Source organism: Pomacea canaliculata, linkage group LG13 (assembly GCF_003073045.1).
Source record: "Pomacea canaliculata isolate SZHN2017 linkage group LG13, ASM307304v1, whole genome shotgun sequence".
NCBI lineage: Eukaryota > Metazoa > Mollusca > Gastropoda > Architaenioglossa > Ampullariidae > Pomacea > Pomacea canaliculata.
The window spans coordinates 15,868,721-15,889,706 of NC_037602.1; the positions used below are offsets into that span (position 1 = coordinate 15,868,721).

Consider the following 20,986-nt stretch of genomic DNA (forward strand, 5'->3'; position numbering starts at 1 on the left):
TTCCCCTCAAGCGGGGTTATTAACTGTTTTCCATTGGAGATACAAAAGCGTTTGTGCGTCTGTAATCGCACCTGGGTTTCGAAAGAGATCAGGACCTACTTTTGTTGCCACGTCACGAAAGTAGTGCGAAGCTGTCGTGGAGAGTTGCGGAGGAAGATGCTCGACTTTTGGGGTGTGCAAACTGGATGTTGACGGTGAATGATGCTCACACTCTTGCCTCCTCAGTATCATTTACACATGCACGCACCCACACGCACGTATCAACCCTAAAGAACGAAAGACATTTTTCGAAGACCTCAAGAACGGTGTTGAGGCATGTTCCACATGCTCTTCGTAAATTTTGCAGCATCTGCATTTACATATTCTTGTAAAACCCTCGTGCACGTGCAGCTGAAATCAATTACTGTAGCACTGGCTTGTCTTCTCCGTGTTTTGGGATGGCAGACACAGGAGGACGATTGAAAACTGTTGGGCTTTACATCCAAGCCCGTACTTCAAGTTCCTCCACCCAACTGCCCGACATTTCTGCGTGCTCCTGCAAGATTTATTCCCAGCATTCATCTGCCATTCTCTGCATCTGCCTGCTTCTCTCTTCTGCTTGTTTTCTTGTTTCATCTACGGACTAATTCGATTTAGTTTAGCACGTCTTCAAGTTTGGATTGGGATGTCATCTCGTTGCTAAGTGCAATGGAGTTAGTCCATGGACAAGAAATGTGACAAAAATATAATAATAATAACAATAATAATAATAATAAATTAATAATAATAAAAAGAGACTAATATTGTCTTAAAATCTTGATTCAATGTTCAATGTGAAATGCACGAGCCCACAACGAGAGTTATACAGTCATGATATACATATATAAATGACTTTATTAAGATGAAGAACAATAGTTATTTGAGTGATAAAAGTGTTTGTTATTTATTTTTTTTTTTGCAGACCCCGTTCAAGAGAACATGTAAAGATAATTCTCAGACGACTGGAAAAACCCAGCGTTTGAGGCCTCGTTCTGAAATTGAGAATGACGCATGCGCGGGGAAGAGACGCGTGACGGCCAATCGCCCATCGATCGATGGCGCGTGTTTATGCCTCCCCCTATTCCCCCATTCCCCATTCCCCCTCCATGGAACCACCCTCTCGGACTCCTTTGCCAGTCAGTATTTGTCACGCAGTACAATTTAGGTCTGTCCGATAAAGGCCGTAATTTGTTTTGGATCTTTTGCTTCTCTTCTTCTTCATCATCATCATCTCTCTCTCTTCCCTCCAACCCCACTCAGCCCCACTCCCTCACCCGACATTGCCTGGCTGTGATCGCGGTGGAGTAATGGCACGTACGGGAATAATCGAGACTGGTTCCCCGACAGCCGCAATGGTGGGAATCGACAGAGGACACGTCTCACACTCTGAAGTTTGTTAACTTTGTGTGTTCTTTGTTTCCATCGCTCAAAAAAAGAAATTATGGATGTTTTTGACAAATAGTGATCGGAGTGCTCTTGGTTTGCAGGGGATGTTTGTTGGATGGCTACCCTTGTAATTGTTTTGAGTTGCTAGTTTGTACTTGATAACATATGGCTTTCTGCAAATTTATTGCGTGTTAAAAAAGGAAAAAAAAAAAGACTAAGTGTTTGTGTAAGTATCTTTGTGTATACTTATGCGTATGTACGAATGTAAACTGCTGGAGTCATGATCAGCTACAGGTCCTCCATCTATGAAACTAGCAACTATAGGGCTAAGCATATATCACATGACTGTCACGAGTTATCAGAAGCCACAACCTCCATTGTGTCACGATCATCTACAGCTAAAGGCGCCATCATTATCAGCAGACCATCTATGTCTTGACAAACTACAGAACTTCTCAGCCAGCAAACTATCTGAATTCAGGATGAGATCCAGGCCAAAGAAATTATCTACATCTCGAACAAGTATCGGCCGATGCTCCATCTGTTACAATAGAGACCAAGTGATCACGATCAAGTACAGACCAAAGCCTCCATCTCTGTTGCAATCAAGTACTTGGGACGAAGTGATGGGCAGCCCCCAACTCGCCACAGTGTCCCTCCCTGGCTCCGTGCGCTAGCCCCCGTCTCTATACACAAAGACCTCATCATGTGACGGAAGTGAATTTTCCGCCATTGAGATCACCCGCATCATTCAGTTTTTCTCATCCGGCGTCGCGGAGATCACACGCTCGGCTGCAGCAGACGACGGGCCGATGGCGTCGACTGGCTGCGTGTGCACACACCGATCATCTCCCCTACACTACCCATAACCCTCCCCCCTTCTTTCGTTCCCTTGAAACGATACTTGCCCAGCTAACAGCACTCGCGCTTCTACAAAGGTCGGCAGACCACAAGCTCGGGTTGGGGGGGGGGAAGGGGACTGACACGGGCGAACGAGAAATCAACCGAGAGTTGAAAATGCCAGAAAGTGATCAAAGAGTGGTCTTCCCTTGTCACGTGAGCGGGGTCTCCTCTCCTGGGCCATGGCAGGGCGACGCAAAAGACAGACCACCATCAAGGGATGGCAATGGGAGTTCTTATGGTGGAAAATGCTCCGGACCTCGTCAGCCTTCCTTGATGTGTCCAACATTACTCTGCATCTTGTTTTTTTCTGTTTCTCTTTGAGATTTGTAGTTCCGGAACAAATGAAGGAGCTTCCTGACGGTTGGCCTCCATCAGATGATCACAGCCAGCAAAAATCAGCGATGTCTTCACATACGACATTTTAGAGAGTTCAGGCCCTCTGCTTGAACCCTGCAACATCTCCAAACTCACTGGAGGAAGGTGATAGTGTGTGTGTGTGGAAAGGGATTACCCGTAAGAAAAAACTGTCTTCCCCCCTAAAAAGTCTTTCATAAATCTATTCAGTTACAGACCTAAAACATCATCACCCCTGCAACCTTATTAAAAAATCCTCATCTTCTGCAGCGCCCTCTACCTGCGACTCTTGAAACATTTAATGCTTGGGAAGGAAATGGAGCACATCGGACTGTAGCAAGTTTTTGTGTGTCTGGCACCAGAACTAACACCTCTCCATCTCGCCAGGTGTTGTCGGAATTACTTCCCAGCAAAACCCAAAAACATGTCCAGGACCAGAGAGTGTGCACGCTAGAGTAAACCTCTCGAACCCCGCCTGAAACAGGCATATAAGTACTGAAACATGTGTTGAAACTTAAGGTAAAAAGGACTGAATGCGTAGATGGCATCGAAGTCTGTCTAGCAAAAACGAACTCTGAAATACGAGAGAAATTTAACCATATTCCAGCTTCCTTAACTAGGCCATGGTTGCAAGAAAAAAAAGTGTAGTAGAAGAAAAAGCATAAAAAGTGTTAGGTGGCGAAAGATGATAAACAGTCGACGATGAAAAAAAAAAGGATGAAAAAATAACTAAGAAAACCGTTTTTAATATATAGCGCCTCGAAAATTAATTCTGAATTTTTTTCTTCCTTCCCCGCTCTCTCCAGCACATTTCAAGCACTCCAGAGTCGATTTAACAGACAGTCTGAATAAATCAAACGAGTGTTTGTCCCTGACACAGTTCCAGACATCCTGGCTCCGATGGGACCCTCGGTTTCAGTTTCCAATGTTCGACTGCCATGGTGTTACCGAGTAATTGCGAAGTGTAATAATCTTCAACAAAGGCTGTTTTATAGCCTGTAACCGCTCTGTTTCTCTAAACAATTCTCACATCCTCGAGAATGTGAAAGGGTGGTTACATGCTTAGCTTTCTATCCCTCTCTCCTTCCCCTTGTCGCTCAATCTCAACCCCTTTTTTCCTCTCTCTCTCCCTCATCGTGCGTGTTACTGCATAAATGCATGTCAAATCCATCATCCTACTAGTGTTTACATTAAACTTAGCAGTCGACAAAGGCTTAATTGTTTAGCTTGCTGCAAATCTCTTCTCACGTGACTCACATCCTTGTAAAAATTCCTGCAACAATGTTTTTTTGTTCTCATCGGTCACCGGATAAATAAAAGCTTGCTTCAGGTTCATATGTGTTCTCTACATGTGGAAAACACATGACAGCAAGATTTACTCGTATTTACTAAAATAGATGGAATGTTTTTTTTTTTTATTTTCTGTCAGAAATGACGGGAAAAGATAGCTTCGCTGAAAGTTTCCCTGGAAGAGGGAGGTGCTGCTGCAGGGTTAGCAGCTGATGCAGACAGTGAAGGCGATTTTCTCTCCTCCTGCTATTTCCCCCTCAATTACAACATGACAGACATGATTTATACTGGCCCGCTTATGAGACCGCGGAACAAAAATGGATCAAGAACACGGAGTCCAAGGAAAACAAGTAAACAACTCCAATTTTGTTTAAAAACGCAAAAAAGAAGAAAAAAAAAAAGCTTCACAAACACGCACTCCTGCACCCGAAATCCATCTCTCTTTTTTCAGAGAGAACTTTCATTCTTCGGGTATGCAATTGAAATGTACGCGAACACACACACACTCGCACGTGTGTATCACCGGCAGTTATCTGTAGACAGCAATTATCTCGTTCACTGGAGCGTAGATGTTTACCTTGTATATCTTACCTGGCGGCGTGGAAAGTCCACCCGCAAAAAGGGAGGTGAGAGATGCCACAGGGGGAATAACCACCCTGCCTTCCGCGATTCGCCCCCCCCTCTCCCCCAACACCTTTTGCCGTGGAGCGATCGCGGAGTTCTCGCAGTGCGTACCGGGACGTCACGTCACGCGACGATCGACCTGACCCAGCGGTGACGTCTCCCCCTGGCGAGCGCCAACGAGCGCACGTCACTTGGCGGCACAGTTCGATGGCGGATGTGTCGGGTTGCGGTGTGCTTGCTAGACAAACGGCCACACCCCACTTTGATTTCGGGTGCGATCCCAGCCGGGAAGTCAGTTGCAGCGAGGTAGGAAGTTTAAATGTAAGTGCAAGTGTACAAGTGTGAAGTTGGTGACGTGGCTTCGGTGCTATGATGGTGACAACTGTAGCTCAAGAGGCACACTGAGGTAGAATTGGCCCAACATTCGCTAAGTCGACTTAAAATAGGGCAGGCACAAAAGGAAACCACCGAAAGAAGCAACAGGGACGAACAAAGGCATCCAAGAATGAACATTTAAAGAAAAATAAAGAAAAGGACTTACTAAGAAGCATTGCACATCGACCTCGAAAACGAAAAGTTCGCAGCGACTAGAGAAACATACTGTACGTGCTTTGTATGTATATTTTCATTGAAGGCATGAATTAAAAAACAAAAAAAGAAGGAAAATCACACAGAGACACACGTGCACTCGTATGCATACAAACGCTCGCACAAACACATATATACCACGTCGAGCAGAATAACTTGAAGATCTACTCAAACACCAAACAAAATATAATTTAGGAAGATGGCGTGACGATACAACGTTTGTGTTGATATTCCTTTTTGAAAACAAATGCTTTCCCACTCCTCCTACTTGACAGAATTTAATAACGATGTCATATCTGTAAAGATTCCAAACTTGGAAACAGGAAACATCTTTACAAATTTAATTTCACTCATAGCAGTGTCTTGGGACATCAGCAAACACAGTTCTCTTAATCATCTAGGGTCTTCTTTGCAAAACTCTGATGTGTTCTTGATGTGTCGTAATTCAAAGGATTTCAAAATTCTCCACAAGAAACCAGGAGCTAAAAAAGACAAACCACCAGATATCGTCTGCCTTAATTTCCCGCCGTTGCTCAAAAACTCAGCTGAATGTGTTTTCCAGAAAATTACAGAGGATATCCCCCAAACAACAGAAGTGGGGAGATGGGTTAGGCAGGACATCTTGCAAATAGGACGAGATTTTGAAAGAGTCACATTATCATCGTCGTCGTCGTCGTCGTCGTCGTCGTCGTCATCACAGAATTTTTTTTCTAGAGTGAAGGATATAGGAAAGAGTAGCGGTTGGTTACATCGTACATCAAGCTCCAAACATTTATTAAGAAACGATTGAAGAAATCCCGGATTGTACTTTCTTAAAATTAAATATTACAGTTTCTTTTGAATTTAGTTTCCACTAGCGAAATACTGCGCATTTTATTTTGACACGAGGCTACTGGAAGTAAGTGTCTAGTAATTTGCTTAAAATGTGAAAAATCGGAAGCTCATCTTGCGAGGATAAAAATGCACAACCCAAGCTCTTAAATTTAATAATTACAAGCGAGAAGTTCCATTAGCTAAACGAATTTCTGCCAAGTGTCCTTTTGCGTCAGGACACGTCTTCATTCAAAGCAAGACTTTTTCTTTGGCAGGTCTGAGTTTCTCTAGTTTCCGAGGTGTGCGAGTGAACTTCACTGCCACAGAATTATCTAGATTTTGGTAATTTAAAAGGTTAAAAAGAATTCTTGCGTTTGTACACCCTCATACACCCTATAAAGCAGCACTTTCACAATGTACACAGGTACAAGTCTTTTACTTTCCACTCAGGGTTAGTGTTTAAGAAAGTCGTCTACAAAATGAAGGGAAAAAAATGTAGTGCGTTTATTGACTGAGAGTTTTTCCCTCGATTTTATTGTTTACCATGTGATGTGACGGAATATAATGTAGAAGCCCTTGTTCAACCTGTATAGAAAGATATATATATATATCTTATGATAAATAGAGAAGGAATGCAGATTTATAAAGACACACAAGCATATGGAACAAGGGGCAACAACCCACAAGCCAGAGTATGATTACAATAATTATGACATTTTCTTCGACCATAACATGGAAAATAACATTATCGCCCAGACAGTGAAACCTGTCAAGTATAAAACTCGTCTGAGAACGGAAATTTGTGGCTGCGACGATTGTGGTTTGAAAAAAAAAAAGGCAGTCACGTGCATGCAAGTATGCAAACCCGCATCCATATTCTCCTCTTGATATGTAACTACGCCCTGCCATGACGCTGCAAGATATAATTTCAAAAGCAACCAGCGTGTGCTTCTCCATCACGTGACATAATTTTTCAAGATCACATTCCGTTTATTCGACAAACTTATGACAGCACTATATTTTGTCAACTTGTCGGCGGCTTGAACGTTTATTTTATATTGTTTTTGAGCCAACATTTAATATTGTTTTGCAAGGGGTAAGGAAATGAACGAGATGCAAGCCGGCTCTGAGGTTAGTGAGGCATCTAGCGTCTCAGAAGATCACAAGACAATATTCTCAATGACTGTAATACTTTCAGGACAAGGTTACAACCTAGACTGTTAAAAACACACACAGATTCCTATAAATCTTGGATAAACAATGATTTGTTTGTTTATACTGGGTCAGGAAGGTTCGACATGAACCTGCAGCTTGTGCAGTATGAACACACTAAGAGTTAATTACAGTTTATGTCCCTTGTTCTGCGACATTGTTTCTAGACGCACACCAGCACGTGAAGGAGTTGGGGTGGGTTGGGATGGAGTGAAAAAAAATGTCAGCCAATGACGTCATTAATCGCGTCATCAGCCGCCGAAACGGCAAAGGTTTCATGGAGAACGTCACGCTTGCCGTGGGGAGCCCGTGGGGAGCCACTCGAGTGCAGCGCCCTCTGACGTCATCGCTTGTCGTCAGTCGCACGAGATCAGATGACTGTCGCAGCGCACATTGACCTTTGTGTAAAGGTAACGACACCCGCAGGGCGCCTGCCACCCGGCACAGGAAGTCTTGCCTTCTGTGGTTGCTGCGCAGAAAGTCTGAAAGCTTGATTTCCTTATTAAGTAGATGGGAGACGAGGAAGCGTTGTTCATCCTTGCTCACGAGCGACAAAGCCGAAGACGAAGATCCGCCTCTCTAAGCAAAAAATATCAAACGCAACACTGTTCGGCAGGCACCACAGGCGCAGAACTGAATCTCATTCTCTCTCTCAAGAAAACAACGAAAAAAACCAAAAAACAAAAACAACAACAAAAAAACAAATAACAACAACAAAACAAACAAAAACAAAAAACAAACAAACAAAAAACAAAAACATACACTCACACCCACAAAGGTCCATTGGATAACGGAGGGCTTTCTTTCTGTCCCTCTCTCTCACGCACACACACACACACAGAAGCATATCACAAAAAGAGAATTAATAAGAAACTAACCCACTTTACCATCAAAATACAAAAATTGTGTGTCCCTAACGGCCAGACATGACGTCAAGCCGAAGCAGAGCCTGACGCTCAAGTCACGAGCCATGGCGGTTGGCAGATCAGCTAAAAAAAAAAAAAAAAACAACTTTGTGATGACGTCAGCACAGGCCAGTTGCAGCAGGAGATGCCAGAGGCAATCAAACCCAGAATGTAAGCTCTACAGTCGTCCAACAGCCACAGCCGCACGATCGCCTTCTTCCCCGGTATCTTGACATCTTCACACCACCCTTCCACGTCAAAAGTTGATTAAAAATAAAAAGCTGAACCCAGACCGATTCAGCTTAGCGGCAAAACCTCGCGGAAATGTGTAATATTTATCATTTATATTTAGCTCAAACTATCCTTTTATTTATTTTTTAATTGTAGCAGACGGAGGAGATAAACACAGAACCGACATTTATTGTACTAACCCAAATACTGGCTAATAAATAAGTTTAAACATTTTATAATTTTAATATTTTTTTCTTTCTAATGTTTGAACCCAGGCAGCGGGTACTCTCAGTGATCACGTGATAAAACTCCACTGCGCTTCTCTAAGCCGCTAGAAGCCGGAGGAGCTCGGAGGACCCAAACCTAATTTACGTGGCGGCTTGCCCTGTTCGTTCAGGAAGAACCGAGTGGCGTCTGTTCGTCATCGATCCCGTATGGGGTTAACTTAGCAGCTCTGTGGTTAATTGCTGGCCTGCCGGTGTCCAACATTAGGAAGTGTTTGAGAACAAAGGCAACTAGCAAGCAATAACCACGTGTCAGGTAGAAAAATATTCTCATTGAGCATTTGTTAAAAACACAGCCGCGCCAATGCTCGGCGCCTTCTGCATAATCGATGGAACGTTCCAGTGATTATGGTTTTTAACCCTTTGTCACCGGGGCAGTAGAGCATTGCTAGGTTTATCCCCGCCATCAATGGGAGATGATTAAAAAAGTGTGATTATTCCGTAATGATGTGCAGAAGATAAAACTGAAGCCCCAGGCGAAAGGGTAGCGAGGGTTTTGTTGTCCATGTGTTAAAACACTGGCTGTGTGTGTTTTTAATTGACCAGCTTTCTCTCACTCTTTTTATCGCTCCATCTTTTCTTCTTCATAGTATTTCTCACACAGTTCAAGCGCAGGGTGCACTGCACGCACGCAAACACACTGAAACACCACACAGACACACTTAAAGAAGGCTTCATATCGGATAAAACGTATTTTTCAATCATCAGTCCAAGGTTTTGGGGTTAAATGTAAGGAAATCGCTGCCGGCTGTTGTGGATGTAAGGTCTTGAAAATGAGCTTTGTCACCAGTCTCAGAAGGGAAGTCAATTTTTCAGACTAAACTTAACAAAGTCGACTTGCACTTGAGACATCGACTTAAGACTTAGCTTTTAAGATCGGACATACAACCAGCCCTGGATACCCCTGAATATTCAATAGACTAAACACATGACAAAGATCAACTTCTGTTGCATAGTGGACATTGTATCTAGTCTTCAGATCCTGCAGTAGACAGACCACAGTCGAGGGCTTTGTCACATGAATTATGTCCCATGTCCCGGTTCCTACTACTACGTATATCAACAAACCCACCCACAACCAGGCAGCTAGCCAAGTCAGCTCACACCTTAAACCCGAACCAACAAGCAATCATCCAGCCAGCAAGCCGTGTGGAAGCCATAATACTGTATAAATCCCACAGTCTTGAGGGTGAACTAAGAAATAATTTCGACAGTACGTCAAAGAACCGTTAGAGGGTCTTGCGGACGAACTGACTAAGAAGTCACTTTGGGTGTACATCACTAAAGGATTCATTATTGGGTCTTGCAGACGAAGTAAGAACTCTCTCCGGCAGTATATCACCGAAGCAATCATTATATGTTCTTGGGGACCAGCTAACCAAGTAACAAACTACGAAACGAAGGAAGCAGGCAATTATAGTGTCTTGCACTAACTGGTCGTTGTACACCGACTCTGTTTTCATCAGGCCAGAAGCAGGCGCCACGCTGCTGCGGCTCCTTTGAAGGAAGGGGAAAACGCCTGCCAAACGACTCTGTCCTTTGCAATGGACATAATTAAGGAAATCAACCTCAATGAATGGCAGCCAGAAAGCAAACAGCCACAGAGCTAGGGTTACATGTCTGCTATTCCTCCTCTATTTGTCTTCTTCCCTTCAAACTTTTCGACATTCTGCCAATGATGTCAGACTGGCCATTTTCTTTGCTTTAAAGAGAAAGGAAAATAATAACAATAACAACAACAATAAAAAGAAATGAAGTGCAGTTGACCTTATAGTTATCCTAATTGGCAAGTCCGTTGCTGTTCGAGGTTACATGTCCAGATAAAGAACCCAGAAAGCAAAGGCTCAGAGGTCGAGGGTCACTTTGACGAGGACTTTACAAGAAAAGAACGAGATTTATTTTTCTTTCCGAGATCTCGCCTCGAACGGATCAGCGGAGTGACGCGAGCACCGCGCAGTGATTTCGGCAGGTATTAGGCGTCCGGAGGAAATGGAGTCCCTAGGAGCGCGAAAGCGAGGCTGGAATTAACTGTGGCTGTGCAGCGATTGCGCATCGCGCAAGACCGGGAAAGAACGAGAGTTTGAAACGAGGGCGGAGCTCGCCGCCATGATGCACTTCCGGATGGCTTGACAAGGAGTCAGAGCTGACAGCTTACAACGTGGCGGCTGCTTACAACACGACACTGCTCGTGTCCATCCCTTTTCTAGTTTATTGGCGAGAAGATAATACTTCAACATTTTTTGTGGTCGACGGAGCTTTACTGTTGTGCGATGTCAAAATTTCGACATACATCCTACATGAACAACAACTTTTGACATCGTCGTCATTTAAGAGCGTCCTACCAGGAGGGAGAGAGAGAGGGGAGCAAAAGAGATACTGACACCACTACAGTGTATGCCCCTTCCCACGAAACATATTTTCCACATTGCCGAACAAAACTGCCAACCTGTCAAATTAGAAAAGGGACATTAAAACTGCAAGTGTTTCACAATGTTGCTAAACAGACGCGATGCGTGGATATTAGACTTGAATAAATCCACCAAGCAAAAGTTAACAATAAAATCATAACTTGAGGAGAAATCAACATAAGTCGAAGCTGGGTACTCTACTCCAGGGCAAACATACAAAAATAATTACAGTATTTAAAGTAATTCACGGCTGTGTTTGAATATCCATCAAAATCCCTTTTTCATATAAACGTTTTTATAATGGAAGACATCACATTAATGAAATTTGACCTTCTTCTGATGGATTACAAGTCGAAGTAAACAAAACCCAGAAAAGAAGTGTAAAGAAGCTTGCATAGAACATCAGTTCTCGATGCTTTATATCGATTTCCATAAAGGGCGATTATCACTCCGTTTCCTTTTTTTTCTCATAAGCTTTTGACGAACAGGAAAAAAATGGCTGAAAACCTTCTCGGACAAAAGTAAACAAAGCAGAGCCAGAAGAAATAGTCTGGAACTTTTTAAATGGCACCTCTCGTGGACTGGATATTGATTTCCATAGTTAAGATCACAACACCTTCACGCGCCCTTTCCTAGCGGATACCCCGGGTATCAAACAATTCCGTTTCTAGAAACTGGGGTTGAAAAAAGTGGCAGTGACTTGTACCTGGAACAACATGTATAGTTTCAAGGAGTGACATGTCTCGTCTGGACAATGATGTATCTTTTGATCTGTCGCCATCATCGGACCTTTCCCCTCCTCCCAACATGAAGGGTGGGAAAGGTGGGGATGTCAGGGGAATAAAACGATTCATTGCCGGCGCTGTTACATGTACGCACGCACGCGCACGAACTCACGCATGCGCAACCCACCCTTCTCAAACACATATCTGGCGATCTGTATCGATTGTTACCATGGTGGTCAGGATGTGAGGGTAATCGAATATTAGGTAAACCCCGCCGTCAGCCAGGTAAACGGAGACCCCGGACGTTTACCTGATCTTAACAAATTCTCAGATCCCTCTCCCATACAGACAAACACACTCGCATTTTCGCAAGCACCTTTGCTTATTCACCTCTTGCACCCAACTTAAAGCTAACAATACTGAGTAAAAAAAAATAATTCATTTATTCTTCCTCTGCATCGACATAAAAATATTGAAATCACAGATCAGGTTGACCTGTAGTTATCGCATATTTTTACTTTTGCTTGACAATTTGCGATAGATCGGGTCCCTGGTAGTATATCTAACGATTGAAGGCAACAGATGACCATCACAGCCCAAGCATGAAAATTATCAACACAGTAAAGTAATAAAATAAGAGATGAGATAAAATATATGGTAGATGGGAAGCCCATAATTAATTAAATATCAATAGCGGCTGGCATAAAGGAAGTCACATCACACCAACTGTCAAGCACAAATAGTTGGTTTCTGCTCCAGATAATAGACATCGTTATCCACGAGGCCCACACAGAAGAATCAAACAATGAAGCACAGTGGGGAGGTTATCGATGTCCAATCGGGATGCTTTGAACATGTCTTTACATGCCACACTGCCCATCATGCCACAGCATCTCGTCTTTAGGACAGCGAGAAAGATTTCACCAAGAGCAGAAATAATCACATCGACAGAGCCAGCCTGGCATAACTTGAGGACAATGCAATTTTCATTGAAGCCAACAAGAAGAGTTCCACACACTGACCTCACTTGGGAAAATATCAAAAAATGCCGCAAGATCACCAATCATATATTTTCGAAGATCAAAGCTTGTGTTCATGGCTGTCGGGAATGTACCAAGTGTATGAATTGCTCGAACATGGAAAGGGAACGAGCAGGTTAACCGCACAGACAGACTAAATCAGAGTCATGGTTCACTGAGAACAGGTGAAGCTATCTGACCTGAAGGCACAACGAAAATTTCCGGAAAGGTTGAGACTGCGCATGCGTTGTCCATGAAGCAGGAAACTTGAAAATAAAACAAGAAGCATAAAAAAACCGAGACAGCAAGCAAGAAACTTTGTATCATGATTTGAATGTATTCTTTTTGACTAAATGGTGTTTCTTGAGCAAATTAGACGACAAAAAAAAAAAAAAAAAAAAAAAAAAAAAAAGAAAGAGAAAAAGAAAAAAAAAAGAAAAAAAATTTGTTGAAAATTTGGAAACAAACACAAGAATGGCGCCTGGGTAGATTGACAGGATTAGTGAACGTGTTTGCTGAATACGAACAGATGGTAGGAGAACTCGTAACTGTCAGCATCATGTCTACTAAGGGGTTAGCATAGCTCTCTTCTACAGTATTTCGTCAGCATCCAGCCAGCCATTAGCGACGAATAGCGGGTCTGGCCGCGCCCACAAATGCTCCGTGGTAGATGAAAAAAAAAAAACCCCCAAAAAAAAAACAAACTTTAAATACGACCAGGAAGGAGAAGAAGGAGCTTGCAGACAGGCAGGTACACACACACACCCTGTTTCAAAGAATGCTGTCTGCACCGTGCCATCCTCGATCCACTTTGAAAGCCACGTGACGAAGTCGTCCCCATGGCAACGGCGCTGGACCTACTGACTTTTCATCATGGCGTCACACAGCTATGAGAGAGAGAAAACAAAACAGTGACGTGGAGAAAGTGGGGAAAGGGGGAAACGGGAGGGGAAGGGGTTGTGGCATGACGAGTTGATGATGACAACGACGATCAATAGGACTTGCTGGCAAAAAAAAAAAAAAAGGTGGAGGAAGAAAACTCACAGCTACAGACTGACAACATTCACGACCTAATCATCATCATTGACAACAGTAAAAACAGAGAAAGTTTGTGTATGTGTGTGGAAACATTGAAACCACGTCCAGCGTGGATGTGTGAATGCATGTAGCGATCATCTGCTTAACCGCATCTGTCTACCACTACCCGTCCTTCTTCCACTCCTTCCTTCCTTCATAGCTACCCCATCCCCACCACCCCAACAAACACCCCTACGAGATGCAGGATAGATATTTGCGAGACTGTAGCTTCACGTGACCAGTTTCCAGGGGCAATGCCATCCTGTCTGGAAACTGCCCTGCAGACACTTGGGAGAGGAAGAGGATGAAAGCGAACCGCTTTGATCACACCGCCCATATTCCGAACGGGTATGGCACATACTGCTGAAAATGCATAAAATGGAGCTAAATTATACAGCAGCAGGCAAACTTCTAAAGAGACAGAAAGTAAGTGAAGGGGTTGGGGCTTGATGGGGAGGGAGGTGACCTCTGTCACGTGAGTGAAAGACATCTTTCCCCCAGCTTTATCATCAGAAAATATTTTAGAAAATAAATATGCATCCTCCAGTCGATTAAAAGTTGACAGAAGGACCTGTTGATGACTGGTTCTTGTTCTTCGCATGTCTCTCAGAAACTAATTGCAGTGTTTTAATGTTACATACGAATGATATTTCAAGCCATAACTCTGTTTTACGAAAGTAACATCTGTTATATTCTTTCATCTTCTGCAATAGTCACACCTTCTCCATCATCCAAATAAAAAGGAAAACAAATAACATATCACGTGCTTGTCTTCTTTAAAACATTAAATGTCGGGTATTCTGACTCTAATGCCTACAAGACAAGATGATATAAAAATTTTAATGTCTTGCTCCATAATTTCTATCCCAACGCACACATCAGACTTTCCAGAGTATTTATTGTTATATTTATCATCCTGGTTACTAGTTCGCTGCCATTTATTCTAGTTTATGCATTGCTGCCTAATGTTTAATGCTTGGCAGCATACACGAAAACATCCATAAATCAGGGCAATGAATGAACTACCAGAGGGTCATTGATACCACTGGCTGGAGGGACAAGAACAGCTGAGTGGACGTGTTCCTGTGATGGAACGGAGTGAACTTTGAACCCGTGAGACCGAACAAGAGGTAAACTCTATAAGAAAAATTTAGCCTAAGTCCAACCATAATTATCAAGAATAAAATAATAATAAAAAAATAAAGGAGATTACCCAAGAGTATTTCTTGCTTGTTTTTTTTTCCCTTTTTCTTTTATAGAACGGTTCTGTTAAAGACTAACCTGAACGGTTATTTGACCTCTCTCTTAAGTTATTAATTTGATTTTGAAGGCTAGTCTACTCCTTTGTGCGCTCTTCATCCCCGGAAGAGCTTGAAACCTCCTGTCCTCTAACAGTCAGACCATTGATTGAAATTTCTTTGTTCCACTGTGTCCACAAAGTCTTCTCGATCGTTGCATCTGAAGATATTTGTCCAGAAAGTCTTCCTCCCATTCTAGGAATCGCGTTAACGCCGCTTGCTTTTCTCTTACTGTGTCTTCACTACTCGCGATATAGAATGGGATCGATGATCAGACAATGATTTTACAATAATTTTGAATGTCATTTGTAGACTAAAGTTACAATTCAAAATTTACTGCACATTTTTTCCTATATTATTTTCAATTACTGTGCGTCGAATTACCGGCTAAATTGTCTCTCACAACAATTTGGTGACCAAGTTTTAAAAGAAAAATCAAAAACTCTCCAAATATATCTTGCATGATTTCTTGCCTCAAATGATTTATACTGAATTATTTGGAGTGGAAGCCAGTTCTTTATGTTTGAAAGTTGTAGTTTTATGGCTTTTTATCTGCTAGGAATAAGCTTACTGTGAAACTAATATTAACCCTGACATCCTATTGTCTTAAGTTAACTTGTTTTAATAGGAGTTGGAATAGGAGGGAGTTTCGTAAGCTTCCGTCTAGCTGGCTAAATATTTTTTAAAAATGTCCCATGATCCAATAGCCGTAGAATGAACTGTGATTCTTTTCATCCAGGGCAGGGCGCGGTAGAAGATATTTTTTCATCGGCATTTTATTCACTTCTACCCAGGTAAACCAGATTCCCGTTTGCTTTAGAGGTGTGAATGTGGGTGGTCTCCGTGAACTTCGAGCCCCGATTGTCTAGTTAAGCGCATTGACCATGGAAATTTGAGAGTCTGCCCGCTATACTTCAGGCCAGAAGGTGTGTGGACACAACGGAAACCTTTGGAGACACGCTCTTCACCAGCAACAACGACGGCAACCGCCATTAGGAGGTCGAAGCTAATTTATTTTGCTGATGCACATTTCTCAAGGAACGCTTGCATCTCAAAAAGTTTTTCAGATTTTGCGTTTATAAGTTATCTTGTCAGGAACCTCAAAAAGTGGAATTCCTTTCAATCTCAGGGTCTGCGAGCAATGACATTCCCCAAGTGTAATGTACGTCCTCGAATTTTGAGGGAGTAAGTGGTCGCTGCAGGTGAAAACAGATTCCGCAGCTCATGTCCTGAAAAGGATAATTGCGGTAATTGCACTCACACCACATCCAGCCTCCACCATTTAAAAGCGAATGTGTCGCACATATCGTGTTCCCTTTTGTGCGGGAAGGGCGGCCTGGAGCTGGGAGGCAAATAACCACCTGCACTCTTCGCTCCGAAGAAACCTGGTGCCAAACAGGCAATAAAATGTTCTCAAATCGTTGGGTCAGAGACTCTGTACTGCGGACTGAAGCCAAGTTGTGAGGCTGACTAGAACTAGGGGAGTGTATGAGCACGGGAATGATCGGGATTTGAACCCGTGACCTTTTGCATTGAAATCTACAGTACTAATAATCAGACATCTCCCTTCTGTAGACCAAAGGCCAGAAAGAGTGAAATGAAGAACCAGTAAAAGGTGTTTGACATCACAAGTAAGACGATCTGGGAAGCGTGAAGTGGCAAAATTTTCGATAGCACCGCAAAACGCTAGCTTGCTAAAGGAAGTAGCGAAACTGACAGCGCATGCGCACTATCCAGCAAGTCCCATGGCGGACTGAGCCTTGATCATCAGAGCAGGACCGCTTGATCCACTGGGTTCAATCAATCCTTGGAGCGTAGCGTCTCCAGGCAAATCATTTCGCACCGGAAGCTGACGTTGTCTCCATCCATCTTTCACTCGTCAGTTTAATGTCAGTGGCGCCTCGGCTTTGTTTAACATTTCGATTGATCATCGCTATACTTTGTCAGCATCCATCCCGGAGCCTTAACGAGTCCCGTGTGACGAGGTTAGAGTGTTTCAAAATGAATATTCCAGCAAACCTGCAATGGTTTTCTTTCCTTAATCCAAAATGAACAAAAGAACAAATGTGACTCCACGTCAGCATTCAGAGAATCAAATTTCTAGGCCTAGCAGGTAAAGAAGCTTTAGGAAATAATGTTTAAAGAACGAGTCATCTTAAAACATACCTATCACATTTTAAAGAGACAGTACTTTCGAGTATACTGGTCGATTTTCCAGAGTCACATTCAATAAGCTAAATGGATGGATAACTCCAGAAAGGGACATAATGAGCTACTTTGCAATCATACAAAGACAATGGACAAAGGACAATGGAATCTTACTAATGAAGAAAACCAACAATGAAACAGAGATTTTGACTTAAAATAGTGCAGGTTTAATGAAGCGACTTGCTTATTTTGGAAAGAACTTTGCTAAGAAAAGAAAGGAAAAAGTCCAAAGCAAGTGGAGAACATTAAGGCCAACAGATGGACCATTCCCACTACGCCATACCGAATCTGAAATGTTTTGCAAGGCAACACAGACCTAAGCGAACATAAGCAAGGCAGAAGCTAGATAGAGGAGCATTGAGGTCCGGTGCATTCATTCCATTTAGCTTTTCTTCCCGAGAGCTCAGTAAACGGAGAATGGGCGTGATGCAAATCATTGCTTCTGATGGAAAACACAATTACAGTCAGAGCGGAAGGACACGATGATAATAAGAGCGAAGGTAGAGAGCAATGTGAGGAAGGGCAGGAAGAAAAAAGTCTTTGTGTGTATGTGTGTGAATATGTGTGTGAGAGGTGAGATTTGTATTTCCCTCTGTATTTCCTTGGTTTCTAAGAGAATATCGCGGCAAACATCCTGGCCATCAGAAAGTATACTCTCTCTCTCTCTATATATATACTTAAGTTATACTCTTGAAGCAATAATCAATGACTTTCTCTGTATATAATCGTTTTCTTCTTTTTTTCTGTTTCTCTTTGTCCTCTCAAATACAAACATGCGAACGCACGCACGCACGCGCGTGCACACACACACATACACACTCGACGTTTGAGGGAGGAGGATCATGCAACAATGAGACAATGTCCGAGCAAAGAGATGAGGAGGTATTACGTGTTCTGCGAGTTGAGTGGCAGGTTACAAATGTCACGACAGGTGAGAATGGGCTGTCAGACACGAGATGGCATTACAGGTGAGAATGATTTGTTAGTCTTGTTACCTCGTCACACAACACTGCTAAGAGCCCACCTTTCCGTGCTTTTGTCGTCCGCGCCTGTCGTCTGCCGAGGTTGGAACAAGATACATGTATTGTTGGTGGAACATGGACATGTTTTGAGGCTGTTGTCTGATATGTCACTATGGCAAAGCTTCTACATTAATTTTTTGCTACAATTCTTGACACAGCTATAATAATTTGTCTTCACAACTTGGCAAATAGGTGGTTGTGTGGGGAAACTATTTGTACGACTGTCGCGTATTGAGACAGCCTGTATGTGGGAATGTGGAATGTGAAAATGTGACAGCTGTGTAGACTCCATGTATGTGTGTGAAGAAATAGAAATTCAACAGCTGTAGAGAACATTAACAACAAAGCACACGGGCAGGTTACATGGTATCACACAAAATGTCGCGTTCGCACTTACACACACACACACACAAAACAAACACACTGACAAATGAAAGAACACAAATATCGCACATGCTCGATTGTACACATTATGCAGAAAATGTTTAAAAGCGGGTTAAATATCATGCATACGGACATAATTATCTCTTCCACCGACACACACACACGCACACGCACGGTCTATGTTGTAACACATATTAGCAATTTCACAAGTACAAACGCATTCAGTATCAATATCATAAAAATGAAGACTAGAAATTAAAAAAGAAAGCAAAGTCGACACCCACGTCCAAAAAACAAACAAACAAACAAAAAACCAACTAACCAACCAACCTATCAACCAACAAACAAACAAGCAAAAACCAACAAACAAAAAACAAACAAACACACACAGAACAAACAAACAAACCAACAAAAAAATCAAAAACAAACAAACAAACGAAAAACAACAAACACACACAGAGGGGAGCAAGCTCCACTACGTCCACTCACCTGTTTCTCAGCTTCCCGGCCCTTGATTGCAGGTGTGATGGCGCGGTCGCAGTAGCTGCCCTCCAAGAGAGCCACTCCAGAGGGTCTGGCGGAACTGTCCGACTCGAAGTACATCAGCAGGTTCTGGTACAGCACGAACCATCGGAGCTGCCATTTGCCCAGGTCAGAGGACTTCTTGTACAGGTGGCCAGAGATAGTGTTCTCCTGCTTCGCCTTGTTGGCCAGGTACAGAAGTTGGCTTTCGTTGAATCTGATGCCTTTCTGCATGGTGTTGAACACTTGAGTCCGATAGAACCGTCGGGGAAATAAAATAATAAAAATAACAGCTCAGATAAAAAAGCTCAAGCCGTGAAGTCTGCAAGACGAGGTTTCCGTCGTCATTCCTTTAACAGCATTATCGAAACTTCCTGAAGATATGGCGCTGGCGAAATGAGTTCCTAATTCGTTTTTGTCGGCTTGCTATCGCGGAGACTAGTACAATCCTGCAGTTATCCTAAACATTCGAAATGCGTAGAATTCTGTAAAAAATGTAGGCAAGAGTAAATTCACGTAGGGTGGTTGTAGTGGTGGCTGTGGTGGAATGGTGGTTTGCTTGCCCTTTGACCTTACGGGCCACCTGCGACGCAGCTCTCGTGTCGTTGCACACCTGAACGACGTCCACGACCAATCATACTGCGACCTTCACGCTCGTGACTCCAGTCGGCAGCAGTGTAAAGTCAGCGAGGAGTCTTCACAACACGTGCATATCACATCAAAGAATGTAACCATTGAAGTTACCCTACTGTCAATAATATTTATAAACACACAATATGCTCAGGCATATCTAAAAATAGTTCGTTGTGTAGACATTTGACTTATATATGACTTCAAACAAAATCCTTGATGCCTCTGAGTCTACTTGGGTTAGAGGGCTTTGCCCAGGAGGACAAAGCGATCCGTAAATTACAGGAAACTCGATTTCTCGAATGTCCACACTGGGAATAAAGATCGTCTTATGAATGATGCCGGTGAATGAATGGGACAAGCCGACTTCGTTGGACACCGGAAGTGTACTTTCAAAATTTAACCCAGCATAACAAAATAGTCGTTGGAGCCAAATGTGTACATTCTGGAGTAAATGCTTCGAAGTACAAACAGCTGAACATTATGTGACTAAATGGACAATATTTTCATTAATTAGTGAAATAATTGCTTTAGCATGTTCCAAGAAATGTAATCCTTGAAAATAAACTGAACAAACTCCCATCCTTCGAGTGTGGATTAAGAAAGAGAAGTAAGTGAACAACACTGATTAACATTGACATGTGTTAGTGGGAGACAAGAAACAGTTTGACCAACAAGTAGTAAAAATTTGAGGCAACTAGGTTAGTAAGTTCAATAGATGAAGAACTATATATCTTATACAGTAGTAAATGTGTATTACAAAGGTTGAGAATGAAATTGTGGCAAAGTTTTTAAAATTTATTCCAAGGAACACGATCCAGATCCAGCGGCAATGTTCACAGCAATTATCTCCCCTTGTAGCACGATTGTCTCTTGCGATGTCCACTGCGTGGTTCCTCGAATTGACCTGCACATACCCAGGGTAGGCAATAGATGTTAGAGTTAGTTTTCGTTTTTATCAAAGTGGGCTAGAGTAAAGAACATTGAAGTGACTCTCTCTCTCTCACACACACACAACAAACGCACACACACGCACACAGATGACTTAAACAGAACTTAAAGACTACCTAAAGCAACTCATCCCG

At 42.7% G+C, this 20,986-nt stretch overlaps 1 protein-coding gene across 1 annotated transcript in view; it reads right to left on the bottom strand.

Annotated features, from left to right (window-relative positions):
- LOC112554484 (ras-specific guanine nucleotide-releasing factor 1-like) overlaps nucleotides 1–19,505 on the bottom strand; it is a 104,958-nt gene extending 85,453 nt beyond the window's left edge. Inside the window, exon 1 of the mRNA XM_025222264.1 lies at nucleotides 19,239–19,505. Coding sequence (XP_025078049.1) covers nucleotides 19,239–19,505 — 267 coding nt within the window. The remainder of the gene's footprint in view (nucleotides 1–19,238) is intronic.
- Between the last annotated feature and the right edge of the window lie 1,481 nt (nucleotides 19,506–20,986).